The sequence below is a fragment of the Podarcis liolepis genome (genome assembly GCF_965112155.1).
Source record: "Podarcis liolepis genome assembly, chromosome: 2".
NCBI lineage: Eukaryota > Metazoa > Chordata > Lepidosauria > Squamata > Lacertidae > Podarcis > Podarcis liolepis.
In genome coordinates, this window is record NC_139555.1 from 623,037 (window position 1) to 639,994 (window position 16,958).

The 16,958-nt window shown below is 46.3% G+C and overlaps 1 protein-coding gene across 4 annotated transcripts in view; it reads left to right on the forward strand.

Moving 5' to 3' along the window:
* LPAR2 (lysophosphatidic acid receptor 2) overlaps positions 1–4,569 on the forward strand; it is a 62,557-nt gene extending 57,988 nt beyond the window's left edge. For all 4 annotated transcript variants that reach the window (XM_083486742.1, XM_083486741.1, XM_083486743.1 and 1 more), the window contains one exon: positions 290–4,569. In XM_083486742.1, the coding sequence (XP_083342868.1) occupies positions 290–591 (302 nt within the window). In that variant the 3' untranslated portion in view covers positions 592–4,569. The remainder of the gene's footprint in view (positions 1–289) is intronic.
* Positions 4,570–16,958: the final 12,389 nt, after the last annotated feature.

Sequence of the window (16,958 nt, forward strand, 5' to 3'; positions counted from 1 at the left end):
GGCAGCAGAGCTGATGGGGTCGTCCTGTGCCCTTTCTCTGTGCTGAACTCTGATGGAATGACTGATGCAAGAATCTTGTTCTTAACCGGGGAATACCATTGAGGGCGGCTCCTCCTGCTGCTTTCAGAGCAGTGTGGGAGCAGAAGTGTGTGCTCATCCACCATGCAAGCATTTCCCACATTTTTTTTAAAAAAGTGCTGAGCATATCAAAGAAGTGTCCCGCCCCTTGGAACCAGGAGGCCTCTGATCTCTTCCAAATTCTAAAGAGATTCCTCTCTCCTGTTCTTAGGTGCCTTTGTTATCTGCTGGACCCCTGGACAGGTGGTGCTCCTGTTGGACGGCCTCGGCTGTGAAAGCTGTGACGTGTTGTCGGTGGAGAAATATGTCCTGCTTCTGGCTGAAATAAATTCACTCATTAATGCCGTTGTCTACTCCTACCGGGACAATGAGATGCGCAGCACTTTCCGGAAGATTCTCTGCTTCGCCTGTCACAGGATGCCAAAGTACTCGCCTGCGTCAGTCAAGTCCAGCACCACAGAGCACAAGATATTGCCTCAGAATGGCCATCCAGTGATGGACTCCACACTCTAATCTGCCATTTTCAGGCTCCTTCATGCTGGTTGTCTGAAGCCAACTTTTTGGTAATCAATGGGAGACCAGCCTGTCTTGAGGCTAGAGACCATGGCTGCGGTGCGACTGGGAAAGCGCTGTGACCAAGGTTATCAGCCAGGGTCTGTAGGAGACATTGTTGTATCTGTGGATGAGGACAGCCATCTTGGTTTGTAGCACCCAACTGTGACGATGTGAGCCCCCCCCCCGACAGATGGTGCTGTATTGTAACTGTAGAGACCACATATCTGGGATGCAGTGACTGTTCACAGAGCCAAGGAATGAATCAGCACACTTGCTTTGCATGACACCTTGAAAGGCACCTTAAAATGCTGTTGTGTTAAGAACCTGTTCAAAACTGGTTTGTACCACAGCTGCTTCTTTCCCAAGCTAACAAGCAAGTCTCCCTCTGTCTGTTAACACTGGGGGGGGGGCTCTTAAGACAGACTCTTGTTTTTCTAGTTCTTTTAAGCACACAAATGTTTGGACAGTCTTTGAAAAATGGTGGAATGAAACCACCGGGATACCTGCCTTTCTGTTCTTGTGCAGTGCTGTTTTAAGCAAGCCTTCCTGAGGGGGGCCATCGCCTGCTATGTCAAGGTGCTCGTCTAGAATGTTTCTGTGTAGGGTGAATGACTTTCTGTCACCAGCCTGTTCAGTATTACTGCCTTCTTGGCACAGCCATTCTAGGGCTGAGACCCAAAAGCCCACATGCCTTCTGCTACTGCACAAACTCCCCAATAATCTGTTACAACCTCTACCCCCCTCTGTGTTTTATGCTCTTGGAGATTCCAGGTCAAGATGGCCCAGGTGCCAGCTGTCCTTCTGGCAACATCCACAGTAACAATTAGGTTGAATTAATGGTCCCATTCTATCTAGGAACAAACACCGCAGCAGCAATAGGCAAGAATTAAGCATGCCAAGAGCAATTATTCTTTTCTCTTTTTTTGAAGGTTGATGCTTAGAGGTGGAGTTTGGCAGCTTAGCTGACACTCAGATAGTGTGGTGCCCTCCAGGTGTTGTGGGACTACAGCTCCCATCATCCCTGCCCATTGCCCATGCTAACTGGGGATGATGGGATTTGTAGTCTCACAACTGGAAGGTCCTGTGTTGGCCACCCACCAGCTGATGACTGAATAGTTTAGCTTGCTAAGTATCATATTCTTCTGCCCAGGCTTTGTTTGCTCCCACAACTCATTTGCTGTAGGAAATGGACCCCCTGCATTGTTGAAACAGAGGCATGATGCCCAGTTAGTGGGCTGGTTCCATCATGAGGTCTTGTCTGTAAAATGCCATTGTTTCCCCCCACAGGCTTGGCCTTGAGTTGCTTTAGAGTCACTGGGTGAAGAGTCAGTCAGCAGGTTTGCTCCTGTGCCTTGAATAATTGCATAGCAAGCAGAAGTTTGGTGGCTGAACTCAGCCCACCCCCTCAGGGAGATTACGATGCTAACTGTGCTTCAGCTTTTCTTCCAGATGTGCACAGTTGAACCCAGATGTCCCAAAGCCAGCAGCCCCTATAAGCATTCACTCTTCTGAGTTGGCCCATCAACATGCAAAAATATGAGTTGGAAGAACCCATGCTTCTTTTCCACTGTGTAAATATCACAATTTGCAATGCACACCCCCCCAACACCTTCTCTGGAAAACTGTGAAGGGTTTTTTAATATATCATATATGCCAAGAATAAAATAATGTGTTGGTAGACTGACAAAAATGATTGGAATAATATGGTTAGCCTGGACTGATGCGAAGGTGTCCTTCTCCCTTCTGCTCATGTTGCCACCTAAGCAGGGGAAGGGGGGAACTGGCCTCTCCTCCTGCCTTTGGTAGCCACCTGCCCTGCACCTATCAGCTGGTGGCACTTTTCATGGCATAGAGGTAAGACTGTTCCCTGTCAATGTCTGCAGAAGAAGCTGCTGTTAAAGGCACAGGATCAGTCCTCACTCCAAAGGGATGGTGAGCCTAGACCATTGTGTAAGTCAGCAAGTGTCTTATGTTGTGCATGCACAGGTGCACTGTGGAGGTTTTGTCCCTGCTGTGGTTGTGACTGGAAGAAGCTGTTCAGGGTGGGCAGAGAATGTCATGGGCTCCACCATTCATTCTCACCACTTTTCAATGTGGAAGGAGGCAGTGATTCTTACCAAAGCTGCAGCAGGAAGGGATTTATAAAAGCTGTGTTTTATTGCATATGTTGGTTGCCAATGCTGCTGCAGCCTCTAGGTGATGTACAATGCAATCTTAAAACAATCCAATATAACGGCGCAACTCAGAAAGTGAACACATGAGCCAAGCATCAGTTTACAGGAAGCATGATAGTAAAAGACACTAAATACAATTATTATTATTATTATTATTATTATTATTATTATTATTATTATTATTATTATATTTTGAAAGGCTTATTCAAAAGGTGTGGGAGAAGTGGAAAGTCTTTGCCTGGTACTGGAGTAACGTTAGTTAAGTAATGCCAGGTGAGCTTCCTTGGGGAGAGCATGCTGCAAACTGGGCTGGGTGGGTGAGCCTCTGTAAATACCCCGTTCCCCCTCACTAAGGTTTAGCTTGGGAGCGCGTGCACACACACACACACACACACACACACACACAAACAAACAAACAGTGCTGGCTATTTGTTAAAGAGAAATCGGTTACTCCAAGGCAAACTGTATGACAAACTACATTTCAGTTGGCCCTGGAAGTAGGTTGAGCACTTGGCTCTGTCATAGGCTACTGGTGAGAGAGCCTGCCCAAAATATTTTTGTGAATGAGGCAAAATGGTTAAAGGGGAAAGGGAGGGCTGACAATTCTCCATCAGGAGACAAGGACAGAATGCAGCCTTTCAACCTGGTACTCTCCAGGTGTGCCTCGTAGTCCCAACAGCATCTGGAGGGCACCAGCATGGCGAAGGAGCAGTGGAACTGAAACCCAGTACAAAGGGCAAATGGCGGGGGGGGGGGAGCAGTGGCAAGACAAAGGGAGGGCCCACTTTGACAGTAAAGTAGTGCAGGTGGAATGCAGCTGATTCCGTCCCCACCACTTGCACCTGTAAGGATAGGGAGCCTGTGGCCCTCCTTCCCCAGCCAGCTTGGTCAGGGGTGATGGCAGCTGCCGTCCGACACCACATGAGCTTCCCTCATCCCTGGTAGGCATTGCTAGCAAAGGGATGGGGAAAGAAGCAGCACTTGCCAGAGGGGAGAAGATGCCGCTGAAGGAAGGGCAGCCTTGTGGCAGCAGATGACATGGGTGAACTGCACTGGGAGCCTGCAGAACACTAGGGGCTCCTCAACATCGAACATGGCACAGGGCAAAGGAGATGCATGACAGCACAGCACTCTGCTGCCTTGCACATTAATGTTCCACCACCTGACACTGTCCTAGCTTAGTCAAGCTCTGTCCCTCTCAGTCTCTGTGTCTTCTGCTTGTGAATACTCCTTGGGAGACGGTTGGTTCCTACCAGTTCCCAAAGCTATTGCCTTGCCCCCATTTCACTTAAAGCACAAACAGAGGGAACTGCCTTTGTCCTGCTCAGACTCTCCATCTAAGCTCAACTATGCTGACTGGCGGCTGCTTGTCTGTGTTTCAGGCATGAGAGATGAGGGGTACCTCATCTGCTGCTTTAGCCTTTTAACTGGAGGTGGCAGGGATGGGATGTGGGACTGACCACCTACAAAGCAGAGGTTTTACCACTGAGCTGCAGCCCCTCCCCAGATTTTAGGTCCCATCATTCATACACTGGGTGCAACAGAGCAGGAGGATTTCCTAGACAAGCCCCACTGGAATGAACAGGAGCTGTGCAATACTGCTACCAGGCTATGGTGGTTTGATTCTATTAGTGTTTAATTGCTGTTTAATTACTACCCCCCCCTTATGTTTTTGGCTGTTTCTATCTGTAAGCTGTCTTGAGCCCCTGTCTGATGAAAAGGTGGGCTATAACTAAATAAATATAATAATGATAATCCAAAACTGAGCTGGAGTAGAGTCTAGGTACCAATAAGAGCAGGCAGATCAGCCCCGTGGGCAAATGACCCACTGGCATTTCCTCCCAGGGCAAACCCCACTGAGATGGATGGGATCGCTGGTCTTGTTCAGTTCACTTCCATTTCTGTTTAGACATGTGCAGGACAACTTCCCAGTTGATTGTGAAGTGGCCTCTCCAGTCAGCTTCCAGTCCTCAGTCCCTCAAATGTTTGGGGCTCCTTTTAATGGCTGCTTAAGCAGGGCTGGAGTTATCAGAAACTCTGGCTGGGGGACTAGTGCAGCTTGATGTTTAAAATGGAGTCCAGTTTGCTTTCTGGCACGGAAGTAAGAGCTGGATGTGGATAAAGGTAACTGGACAGCTGCTTACAAGAAACTGGCTGCGTTTTCTTCAGTCTCAAGAGTCTGTCATGGATGCTTGAGAGTTGTGCACAGGGACAAATCTGCACAGGTTGCTTGGTGCTTCCACAAATGACCCTTGGAAAAATTAAGCTGATTACGCCAAACTGATTTTAGAAAGTCTCTTGTGTTTCTTTTCCAGATTACCTCATTTATTAACAGGACATGTGGACACTTTTAAAGGGTGTGCTGTTTGTGGGAGAGCCAAATGACCAGCTGCCTAAACCATGGCTCTCCACTCTTTGTGAATGGATCCTTGTAGTGAGAGATGAGCTACGTTGTACCTCACTTGGCTTTCAGGAGGGTCCAATGAGCAGTTTGTATTGCTTCTGGGACTGGAGAAGGAGAGCTCTCCAAGAGCCTTCTGACCTCACCCTAGCTCTGTTGGGCTGCAGATGTGGAACCAGAGGTGGGGAATCTCTGGCCCTCCAGATGTTGCAGAACCACAACTCCTATCATCCCCCACCAACAGCCATGCTGGCCACAGCTGATGGAAGCTGGAGTTCAACAACATCTGGCAGGCACAGGCTCCCCACCACACTGGCCAGCACACCTTCTCTATGGCAACCCTTCCCACAAATTGCGCACAGCCCCACCTCTTCCTAGGCATTACAGGATGCTAATTTTTGAAACATTTGAGCTGTTGGAACATAAATCAGGGGTTTCAAAAGCTACAGCCTCTGTTTAGCTCAGCTTCTCTTTACTATGGTACCTTGGGTTACATACACTTCAGGTTACATACGCTTCAGGTTACAGACTCCGCTAACCCAGAAACATTACCTCGGGTTAAGAACTTTGCTTCAGGATGAGAACAGAAATCGTGCTCCGGTGGCATGGCGGCAGCAGGAGGCCCCATTAGCTAAAGTGGTGCTTCAGGTTAAGAACGGTTTCGGGTTAAGAACAGACCTCCAGAATTAATTATGTTCTTAACCCAAGGTACCACTGTATTTCATAAAGAAGACTGGGTTTGGGAGTAAAAGGGCTGCAACTGTTGTCCCCTCCTTCCTCCTGGATGATCTGCATACCCCAATAGCTCTATGACCAAAAGAAGTGGCATAAATAATATATCCAAATGCAGTTCCAGCTCTGAAAACAGAGAGCTGATATAGGTGTCAGGGTACCTTGTATATCAAGCAAGACCAGCAGATGATGCCAGATGTTGATTTACGGAAACACATGGGAGACGTGAGGGACTTTTACCCACCACCTTGTCTGCAGAATTCCCTTACCTGTTTCCTCCTCCTTTGCTTCTTGATCACATCAGCTCATCAGTCAGCATTTCTCCATTCAGATCCAAATGATACTTCCAGGTGGGCTGTAGGGCAGGGGCAGAACATCTGCTTTGTATGCAGAAGGTCCCAGGTTCAATCCCTGGCTTCTCCAGGAACGTCTGCCTGAAACTAGGAAGCCACTAGGGACAATATAGATGGACCAAGGGCTGACTCGCTAGAAAGCTGCTTTCTGCTTTCCTACGTGTCATATTTTGTGGGTCATTGACACTCAAAACTGGGGCACCTTACTTCCCCCTACACTGCTTGCTGATAACCCAGATAAACTAGAAGGATCAGCACAGTGCTGCCATTGTGAAACATTTATTGAAAAGTGCTCTGGATGCTTGTGGTTAACTGCCAGAAAAAAAAAAAAAACACACGTTGTGGCTCCGGTCCATTGAGAAACACCATCCTCTGATCAGGAAGATCTCCCACGACTTCTTCCCAAGCCCACCCACCCTGCTGTATGGGAACTTCATTGTAGTTTTTCTGTGGTGGGTGGAGGGATGCACTCTGCATTTGCTTGTGGGTAGAGTTAGGTCTTCTTGCTTTTTATGTCCCACGGGTCAGCAGTGGCACTGAAAATAGCTGCTTGGCACAAATCCAACCCTGCTGGTTGCTGGCCAGTGCTCTGAGCAGAAAAGGCATATGCTCTAAGGTACTATTAAAACAAATGATGCATCTTATACTTCTCTTCTTGGCTCTCTTTTCCTGTGTGTAAACATTTAAGGTTAGTCCTCATTGAATTTCATTTGGTTGCTATCAGTCCACCTCTCAAATGGAAAACTATTTTGAACATTCAAACTACCCTCTAAACCAGTGGTCCCCACGCTTCCCTCCCCCAGACCACTTGGAAATTGCTAAGGTTTCTTGGCAGACCACGTAATCCTCTCTGCCCCCATTATAGCAATTGCAGTGCACGGTGCTAGGTGCTGCATGATTTCCAACTGTTATTTTTTTGCTTCTTTTATTTCTTAAATATTGTATGTTACTGTATTACAATTTGAATTCTATAGAATTTAAATTGTAACACAATATAAGTCAGTGTTTCCCAACCTTTTTTGGACAAAGGCACACTTGTTTCATGAAAAAAATCTCGAGGCACACCACCATGCCAGATGGGGAAAGGTCACTTTTTACTTATGTAAAAAAAAATAAAAAAATAGTAACAGCATAGAAGGTAATGGTTAGGCTAGCATCCCTCTTCCAAATATGCTAGGTTTTTATTTGCAGGGACTGTTCTACATGGGAAAGCATTCAGCACTGTCATTCTCCCATCTGCCATCTGAATTGGTACTATTCTGGGTCAACTTACTCTGCTGCATGTGTAGATGAAAAGGGCACCAAGTGTGGGGGAGGGGGCAGAACAGGTTTCAGATACAGGATATTGAGCATACACGTACTTCAGATTGAACTGGTTGCTTGCTTTGCAAGTTTTCATTTCCCAAATGACTTGGCAAGCGCAATACCTACCAGGCTCAACGCCGGTCTCGCGCTGCCGCTTCCCGCGCTCTCAAGGACCCGGGAGGAGGAAGGCGTGAAGGGAATCCCGAAGGCGCGAAAACCTCGCGCATGCGCAGGCCTTCCGCCTGCAACAGCCCAGTAGGCCGGCCGAAGCGAGCGGCGATGGGATGTGGGAGGGAGCTCGCTCGCCGCCCCGCGTGTGCCTATGTGGGGCACGTTACAGCCCCGTGACGTCAGCGCCACGCAGGCAGCCAGGCAGGCAGACGGCGAGAGCCTCTCCTCGCCGCCGCCGCCCCGTCTCTCGCCGCCCGTCTCGCCTGCCTCCCTCCCACGGCACACCAGGCAACGTCTCGCGGCACACTAGTGTGCCGCGGAACACCGGTTGGGAAACACTGATATAAGTAATAAAATAAAAATATAATAAAAAGCAATATGAGTATTTAATGCAATTGATGTGCCAGCTTCCAGCTTCAACCACAAATCCACAGAGATGCCATGGATCACGTGAACGAAGCTCATGCGCCCTGGATGGTCCAGGCACTGCCCTTTAGGAACCCTTGCTCTAACTAAACTGGCTGCAATTTCACCCCCTTTTGCCTCCCCTTCTTTGTTCAAGTAATTCATAAATTGATGGCTTACCTCCAGACCCAGTAATATCCCCTGTCAATTTGAGATACCCTTTTAAAATAAAAGTGAATAAGTCTGAAGTAGACTCCCTGTCACTCTCTAATTTTTGTAAACTGTGTGCCCATTCTAAGGCAGTTCTTTTGAACAAGGCCTGCTATCTTTTATTTCTACTATTCCCGAGTGTTTAACAGCACTCTGGCTCACACACAAAGGCAGCCAACTCCTCACATTTGTTCCTTGTGGCAAGACCAGGATTGTTGCTTGATTTCTGTCAGCAAGGCTGCTGTTAAAGTCTCAGGAGCAGGCTATGAAGAAAGCAGGCAAACCTCTTCAAAAAACCTTCCATCAAAAAGCATCCGTGTCATTCAAAAGTACCTAGCAAAGCTGCTTTGTGGCACAATCCTGTGCAAGTCTGAAACTTTGTAAATGGTGCAGAATCGCTCAAAGGGGAGAGGAAGGCCTGGGAATCCACAGAGGTGTGGATCATGTGCAGATCTATGAGCTCAGGCTGCTGAGTGATGCTAGAGCAGCATTTTAAAACTTACACTGACATGATAGCATTTTAAAGGTTTGTCCCAATACACAAAGCCTTTTTTTATTTTTTAAAAACCCTCAGCCTGTGATTTGTTTTTACTGGAACCAAGGGGAGTGTCTCCATTGACACAAACAGGGAATTAAGAAAAACAGACACAGATAAAACAATCTGCAGAGGGAAGACACAGACTGACAGCTGCCACTCACTGTAATGGGGGTGGGGGGGGAGCTTTATGGAGTGGCTTGAATCTTTAATAAGATTCTCTTCCTGTATGGAATATACAAATCGTGATACAAAGGAAAGGGAAGCTAAAGGTTAAGGGGTTTTGTCCTTGAACAGCTGATGTTGTTGCTATAAGAACCTTTACCCAATTTTATATGCAGCATTTGGCTCTTACCTTCATTTGTTTTTATTAAACAAGAAAAAAGAAGAGAAGGGAGACGATCCCTGGATCTCCCCTTGCACCCTCCCTTCCCCACACCATCCCTTGCCTGCATCCATGGCCTGCTAGATCAAGTGCTGCCACGGGCCCAAGTAAATCAGATGCACATCCAAATAAATGCACAGAGGGGGGTGGGTGCTGTATGAAGTGCTACCAGCAAGAACCAGGTGCAAAAGACAGGATCATTGAGCACATTCGAGGTCTAGAAATGTGTTTCCATTGCCAGAATTGAAATGAATTTCAGCTTACTCCCAACTAGCTACCTGTTCCTGTTTTAGCAACCTAATTTAGGTGGGGGAAAGTGTTGCTGCCATTGTTAAGCAGTTGGGAGTCAGAACCTCTTGGCAGTCGACTGCAAATCACCCAGAGATCCACTGGTTGATCAAAATATATCTTCTACCCTGAAATAGAGGGATCTTCTCTGTAAAGCAGGACTCATGGACGCTGGTGGAACTGGGCTTATAGGATCAAAGGATTGTAGAGTTGGAAGGGATCCTGAGGGTCATCTAGTTCAACCTCCAAACACAATCCCTCCCCACCAGCTTGAATCATAGAATCATAGAGTTGGAAGAGACCACAAGGGCCATCGAGTCCAACCCCCTGCCAAGCAGGAAACACCATCAGAGCACTCCTGACATATGGTTGTCAAGCCTCTGCTTAAAGACCTCCAAAGTAGGAGACTCCACCACACTCCTTGGCAGCAAATTCCACTGTCAAACAGCTCTTACTGTCAGGAAGTTCTTCCTAATGTTTAGGTGGAATCTTCTTTCTTGTAGTTTGGATCCATTGCTCCGTGTCCGCTTCTCTGGAGCAGCAGAAAACAACCTTTCTCCCTCCTCTATATGACATCCTTTTATATATTTGAACATGGCTATCATATCACCCCTTAACCTCCTCTTCTCCAGGCTAAACATGCCCAGCTCCCCTAGCCGTTCCTCATAAGGCATCGTTTCCAGGCCTTTGACCATTTTGGTTGCCCTCCTCTGGACACGTTCCAGTTTGTCAGTGTCCTTCTTGAACTGTGGTGCCCAGAACTGGACACAGTACTCCAGGTGAGGTCTGACCAGAGCAGAATACAGTGGCACTATTACTTCCCTTGATCTAGATGCTATACTCCTATTGATGCAGCCCAGAATTGCATTGGCTTTTTTAGCTGCCGCGTCACACTGTTGGCTCATGTCAAGTTTGTGGTCAACCAAGACTCCTAGATCCTTTTCACATGTACTGCTCTCAAGCCAGGTGTCACCCATCTTGTATTTGTGCCTCTGATTTTTTTTGCCCAAGTGCAATACTTTACATTTCTCCCTGTTAAAATTCATCTTGTTTGTTTTGGCCCAGTTCTCTAATCTGTCAAGGTCATTTTGAAGTGTGATCCTGTCCTCTGGGGTGTTAGCCACCCCTCCCAGTTTGGTGTCATCTGCAAATTTGATCAGGATGCCCTTGAGTCCATCATCCAAGTCGTTGATAAAGATGTTGAATAAGACCGGGCCCAAGACAGAACCCTGTGGCACCCCACTAGTCACTCTTCTCCAGGATGAAAAGGAGAAGAGGTTGCAGCTAATTTATAATGGGGGCAGGACTTGAACCCTGAGCCATACTCCTAGCACAATGCTGCAAACAGTTATTGATGTCTCAGAAGAAATGGGTGTGGCAGGTAGGAAAACCCAATGGCATATCTCAGGTCTGGGGAGAAATTCCTTTCTGACATGAATAATTCAGTACACCTGAGTTCTGAGCCCCATAGGTCACAGCTGCGCCAAATGTTTAAAGCACCTGACTTTCTCCAAAGAATCCTGGGAACTGTAGTTTACCCCTCACAGAGTTACAATGCCCAGCATCTATAGCAAACTACCGGTTCCTGGATTTGGGGTTGGGGGGAGCCATGTGCTCTATGGTGCGGGTGGGACCTAAGAATCCCATAGAATAGAGATCAGTTTAGTCCAAAGGACAAGACTATAGCCCCCCTTTGCCCCAAGAGGCTGCTTTTGATTCTGAAAGGGAGAAGCAGGTGTGGCAGTAGGTCTAAAGTGATGCTCTCAGCAGGCCTTCCTGTTGCTGCCTGGGCTTGCCACAAACTCTTCGCCTGTGATATTTATGACACCTGAATTTCAGGCTAGCCAACCCTGATTTACAGGCTGTGTAATTATAGCCAAAGAGATGGGGCATGGTTGTGCTTTTGCTCATCTGCTTACACAAACATGCCAATTTACGCACCAATGGTACTAGTGCAGCCTAGTGGTGCAGTTTGGCAATTTTAGACTCTGGGCTAAATGGTCTTATGGGAGCCCCTCTCTTCTCTAGACTTTGTGTCCTGGCCCTCGCTGCCAGTTGAAGAACTGGGATTTGGGTTCCTGTCACATTCTTTCTGGCATAAATCTGAGCAGTAGACAGGCAGGGCAAGGGTTAAAGGCGCCCCACCCTTCCTTTTGAAGAGCAGAGTGGGCATAAGTCTTGGTTCCCCAGCGGACTCCCTAAAGATGAACTTACGCTCAGCTAAAAGCCTCATTGAGCAAAGATTAGCAGACATTGAAAATCAACACAACCTTGCCAGAGGTGGGGGTGTCTGCTCCCCCAGGTATCTCGGAATAACCCCACCACTTGACCTTCCATCATACATGTCATCTCTTTCATCAGTACCACACCGACTTGCATTTATTCGTGCAAGGTTCAATGTCCTTCCATCGAACCTGCTGAGCCACAGATTTTCCAAGGGTTTGGTGTCTCCGCTATGCATGTGTGATGGGAAAACTGTTGAATCTCTTCCACATATAATGTTCAACTGTCCCCTACATAGCATAGCCAGGACTAAATTCCTGGGCCCTGCTTTACTGCGCTTGGTTAGCAGGCCTGTTGAGTCACACGCCGCACTGCTTTTGCAGGATACAGATCCTTCTGTTACTCTGCAGGTGGCGAGATTCCTGAATGCGGTTATCTCACACGCAAAAACCACCAAAAAACAACAACAACATCAAAATCTAATCGGACAGTTATGATGAGAGTGCATGTCGGATCTCGTCTTCAGTTTTCCTTTTTCTGTGAACCGTCCCTTGGAGCTCTCTGGGCCACATCCTGTTATTTGGCTCTGCCCAATGACCCACCCTTGCATCGCAGTGTTCACCTTCTGTTGTCAGATATTTCGGTTTTTAAGCCTTTGTGCTTTTTTATGTTTGTACATATTTTATGGGCTAATAGCCGTAAATAAATAAATGAATGAGTCTTGGTGTGGCAGATGGCCAGCGTTTCTGCTCTGGGCAAGCGAAGGGGCCCTTTTGCAAGTGGGTTGGGCCCGTGAGGTTTGTTTGGGTTGGTGCCAGCATCTCCATGTCCTTGGCAATCTGACTGACTCTGACAGGAGGGGCTGGCAGGGGCCCTTGGGCATGGGACTCCTCTCCGACAACCTCTTCCAGGATTCAGCCCCTGACTCTCTAGATCACGGTCTTCTTCCGCCATCTCTCACACCTCCCTGGCTCTGCTCTGGTTGTCTTTCTCCAGCTCCCCGATCTTGTCTCCCACCTCTTTAGGACCCACCCATCCCTTCCAACAACACTTTAAAATCAGCACTATTTTAGGATGTGTTGTTGCTTCGCTCCCTCCACAATGCTGCAAGCCATCTCTGCTGCGTTTGGGGCCTCGCCCCCTGCTCTTTTCTGAGGGCACCCCGGGGATCCCCAGATCTCACAGGCATGGTATGTCTCTGCAGGTCAGGAGTTCTGTGCAGTGCTAGCATGACTTACTAGAAGAATGTCTGGCCTCACGCCTGTGGAATGTGCAAGGAGGACCGGCCTATTGCCGAGACCCCATGGGGATGTCGTTTGGGAATCAGCGCTGCTGGGGAAGGGGATTCATTTAATCTCTTGCACTGCCTACTCAAAATCTGTTTTAGCAAGTCACTGAACCCGGAGGGAGTTTGTGACAATAAAACCACATTGTCATCATATAGGAAGATTAATACTGGTCATATTAAAATTCTGCAGATGATGAAAATGGTAATCTGTCTGAATTCACAAAAGTAGCAAAAGGAAATTAGATATTCCGAGGAGAGAAACAAAGATGATTGAGGCTGGTTTTAGAATGCAAGTCAGATATACATACATATATATGTATATAATGAAAATTACGGTACCTGAAGCCTGATTCTAACCAGGTTTATTCAGAACTAAGTCTCATTTATTTCAATTTACTTCATTCCCTGGACACAGAAGTTAAATCTTTTCACAGTGCAAATGCACAGAGCCTTGCATATAAGGAAATGCCAAGAGAACCATACATTTTAGCATAGGGTAAAGAAGATTAAGAGGCCCATGATGGCTAGCCAAGGCTGCCATAAAGCAAAGCGACAAGAATTGTTCCCACTTGTCAATGAGTGTGGAACAAGAGTACGAAGGTTGAAGTTGCAGAAAGGATGATTTGGGTTATATATTAGGGGAAATTTCCACTGAGTAAGAGCGAGTATTGAATTATTGTTTCACACTCTCCGCTTCCCTCAGTTCCAACAGCAGCTTTACAGTCCTGGTGAGAATTGTAATAAACTGTTTTTTAAAAATGTACAGGTGAGGAAGCCAGCCAGCCAGCCAGGGTGCAGGCGGCCAGTCCTAATCGCAGAGCAACAGGAGCCCAGGAGCTCAAGAGCCGGAAGCTGCTTCTGATGGCCAGAAAGGCCTTTCCAAGGCAGATCCAAATCTGTCTTTTCTGATTACCCTGATTATACGGTAGTTTCCTGCCATTTTGTGTAGCATTGCCCCCTAAAGCCCTGGCTATATTCATCCCTACAGTTGCAATTGGCCTTTGAAATGTCCCCGATCCACAAATGTTCGATTTTGCAAACAATTAAAAACAAAACTACATATGCTACTTGGGCGAGGAACCATTTTGACTTTTCTCTGGGCTATTTTTTGCTTAAAACGAAGAAGTGCAAAGTGAACTGTTGAGGGTTTTGTTATAAACAGCCTGATTGAGCTGCTCCAGAAGAGATGCAACGTTGGAGGTCCACCCTCCGATCTCCTTCTCGCTTGACATTTTTGCAGACTGCAAATGGTCTCCTTGCAGAGCTGGACCAGGGAGCTTTTGGGTCTGTGCGAAGCTGCCCCCTGTGGTGAGTCATGGGGCTTCATGTTGCTGGATCTCCCTCCTACTTTCCTGCTCTGCAGTGGACCAGCGCAGCCATAGGTGCCAGGGTGTCCAAGCACCCACAAAATTCCCCACAAAGGGACTGGGCACCCACAAATTTTAGCACCAGAGCCATACATGCTGCATGGCACCCACGGCCCCGGGCACCCACTATTGTGGAGCCAAGCTGGGACTCCTGAATGCAGCTCAGCTGCAGCTGACAGGAGTGGAGGGCCCTAACATAGGGAAGGGATGCTTCTCAGTGGCAGAGCTTGTAGCACCCTGCTTGTGGTTAACGCTTAGCTGGAATGAAATATTCAACACAGCAATAGAGAAATTAAAATAATAATTTATTTGTCAGACAAATAAATGAGAGACACAGTGGTATATGGTTACCAAAGCTCTGCCCACTTCAGCCCTGATGGCCAGCACTTATACTTCCTCAGCCCAGCCCCCTTGCTCCTCCTCTGGCTGCCTCTGTCCAATCAGCCTGGTTGAAATTCCGATTGGCTGTTTGCTAGAACCAATCACAAAAGATACACCCACTTCCTATTACCTTTTAGGGGAGACAAAGAGCTATATTTCCTTTGTGATAGGAATTTTATGGTCTTAGATATATGGTGATGTTCATAACTGCACATACATAGATCAACACAGGAAGTCCAACCTGGAACCATTTTGATTCCTAAACTGACCAAATCCTTTCTCTGCAAGGTTAAACCTGGAAAATCCTCCCCATTGTCTCTTTCCTCACAAACCCTGTCTCAAGGATATGTCTGTTTGAATAAGGTGTGAGCCTGTGACCTGGCCCAGGAAATAAGTATTTTACCACTACAAAAGAATGGCCAGGCTCCCCAGGAAATCCAATCAAGCAACCTGCCAGACAGGAGATAAACAAGGACAAGAGAAAAACAACATTTAAATTTCTGTGATGTAGGTGGGATGTATCTGAGGGGTGGTCTTAGGTTACACCCCTTCTGTGATGTATGCATAATGTTTCTGGGGGTGGTCTTGATCTGGAGGATGGGAATTTCAAAAGTCTTTATAAGCCATTGCACAGCATTTTGGGGGGTCCTCTTCCTCTCCTGCGTGTGAGGGGAGTACCCTGTTGCAACAGATCAATAAAGATCAAGCTTACTAGCTGCTTTGCTTCTCAATATTCTCTGGTTGGCCTCTGTTATTTTCTCCTACCAATAGGGAACCTATGTAAGGACTCTATATGGGCTCTTGGATACCCCATAAGGGAAAAGGGCATATTTTTATTTACAACACCTTCTATCCATAAATGGCAGACAAGTAGCCATATATCTTACATTTGCCTCAACAAGGCACCTTAATTACCAGATCACCTTTTGCCCCTTTGCCCCTGGCATTCCAAAAACAAATGGCTAAAACAGATGGCTCATGGTTTTAAATTTTGTCTTAAACGGAGATCTTGGGTTCACCTTCTCACACACCATCAATGAAATAAGAATCTAACATAAGAATCTAACATTTCTTACTTTCTAAATCCTTTGCATAATTACATTTAGCCAATAAATTTCATACATTAACATAGATAGCTTTTTAGAAGAAAAGGCCTTTTCAAAGTAAAAAAAGGAACTCAGTAAAACAGCTTCAAAAGCAGCCTCTTCAATTTACAACCCTCTTTTCCAGCCAGCTACTTTCCCCATTAGCTCTTGCCCTTTAACCTTAGGAAAATATGGCTCAAGTCTAGTGGGAGGCACATGGTATTATTTTCTGTTAAACAATAAATCTTACTATTTACCAACTCTTAATTAGTGTTTTTGCAGCTTGATTGTTTTCTGTAATATGTAGGGTCAATGTGACCTTTGCTCCCAGCCTGTATTTCCCTTTTACAACTTTGAGGTACTGCTATAAATCAGGGGGGCCCTTTCCAGGAGAGCAGGAAGATAAACAACTGCCAGAGTACTCAGCCAGCTGCTTTATTTTTTTTTTTAAGTTTTTATTGCGTTTCTTTTCCATTAGTTCACAACATCTGTTACAAAACAGTGAGCAAGAAACAATTTTTATAAATAGACAGATATAAAAAGATAAGAAGAAAGAAGAAAGAAAAGAAAGAGAGGGGAAAAAAAGAAAGTTAAATTTCATATTATCTTTCCAAAAGTTACTCTCCTGTGGACCTCCTCACGTCCTCCCAACATTGCATTCTTTAAACTCACATTGTCAGCAATTTGTTGCCTTATTTCACAGCTTACTGTACCTTTCAATTATTATGTAACCAATTTCAAGAAAAAATTGTAGTTCCATTTTAGTACCTTTATAATAAACATAATATATTTGTTCCGAATTATCTTATTTTCCTCTGTTATAACTTACTTTGTCATTTACCTAATTAAATTGCAGGAGCATAACATTTCCTAATCGTACACATTCTTAACATTCAAACAACTTATAGTACTTTTGCAAATAGTCCTTGAATTTTTTCCAGTCCTCCTCAACTTTTTCTTCGCTCAGATCTCGGATTCTGCCAGTCATTTCTGCTAATTCCATATAGTCCATCATCTGCGTC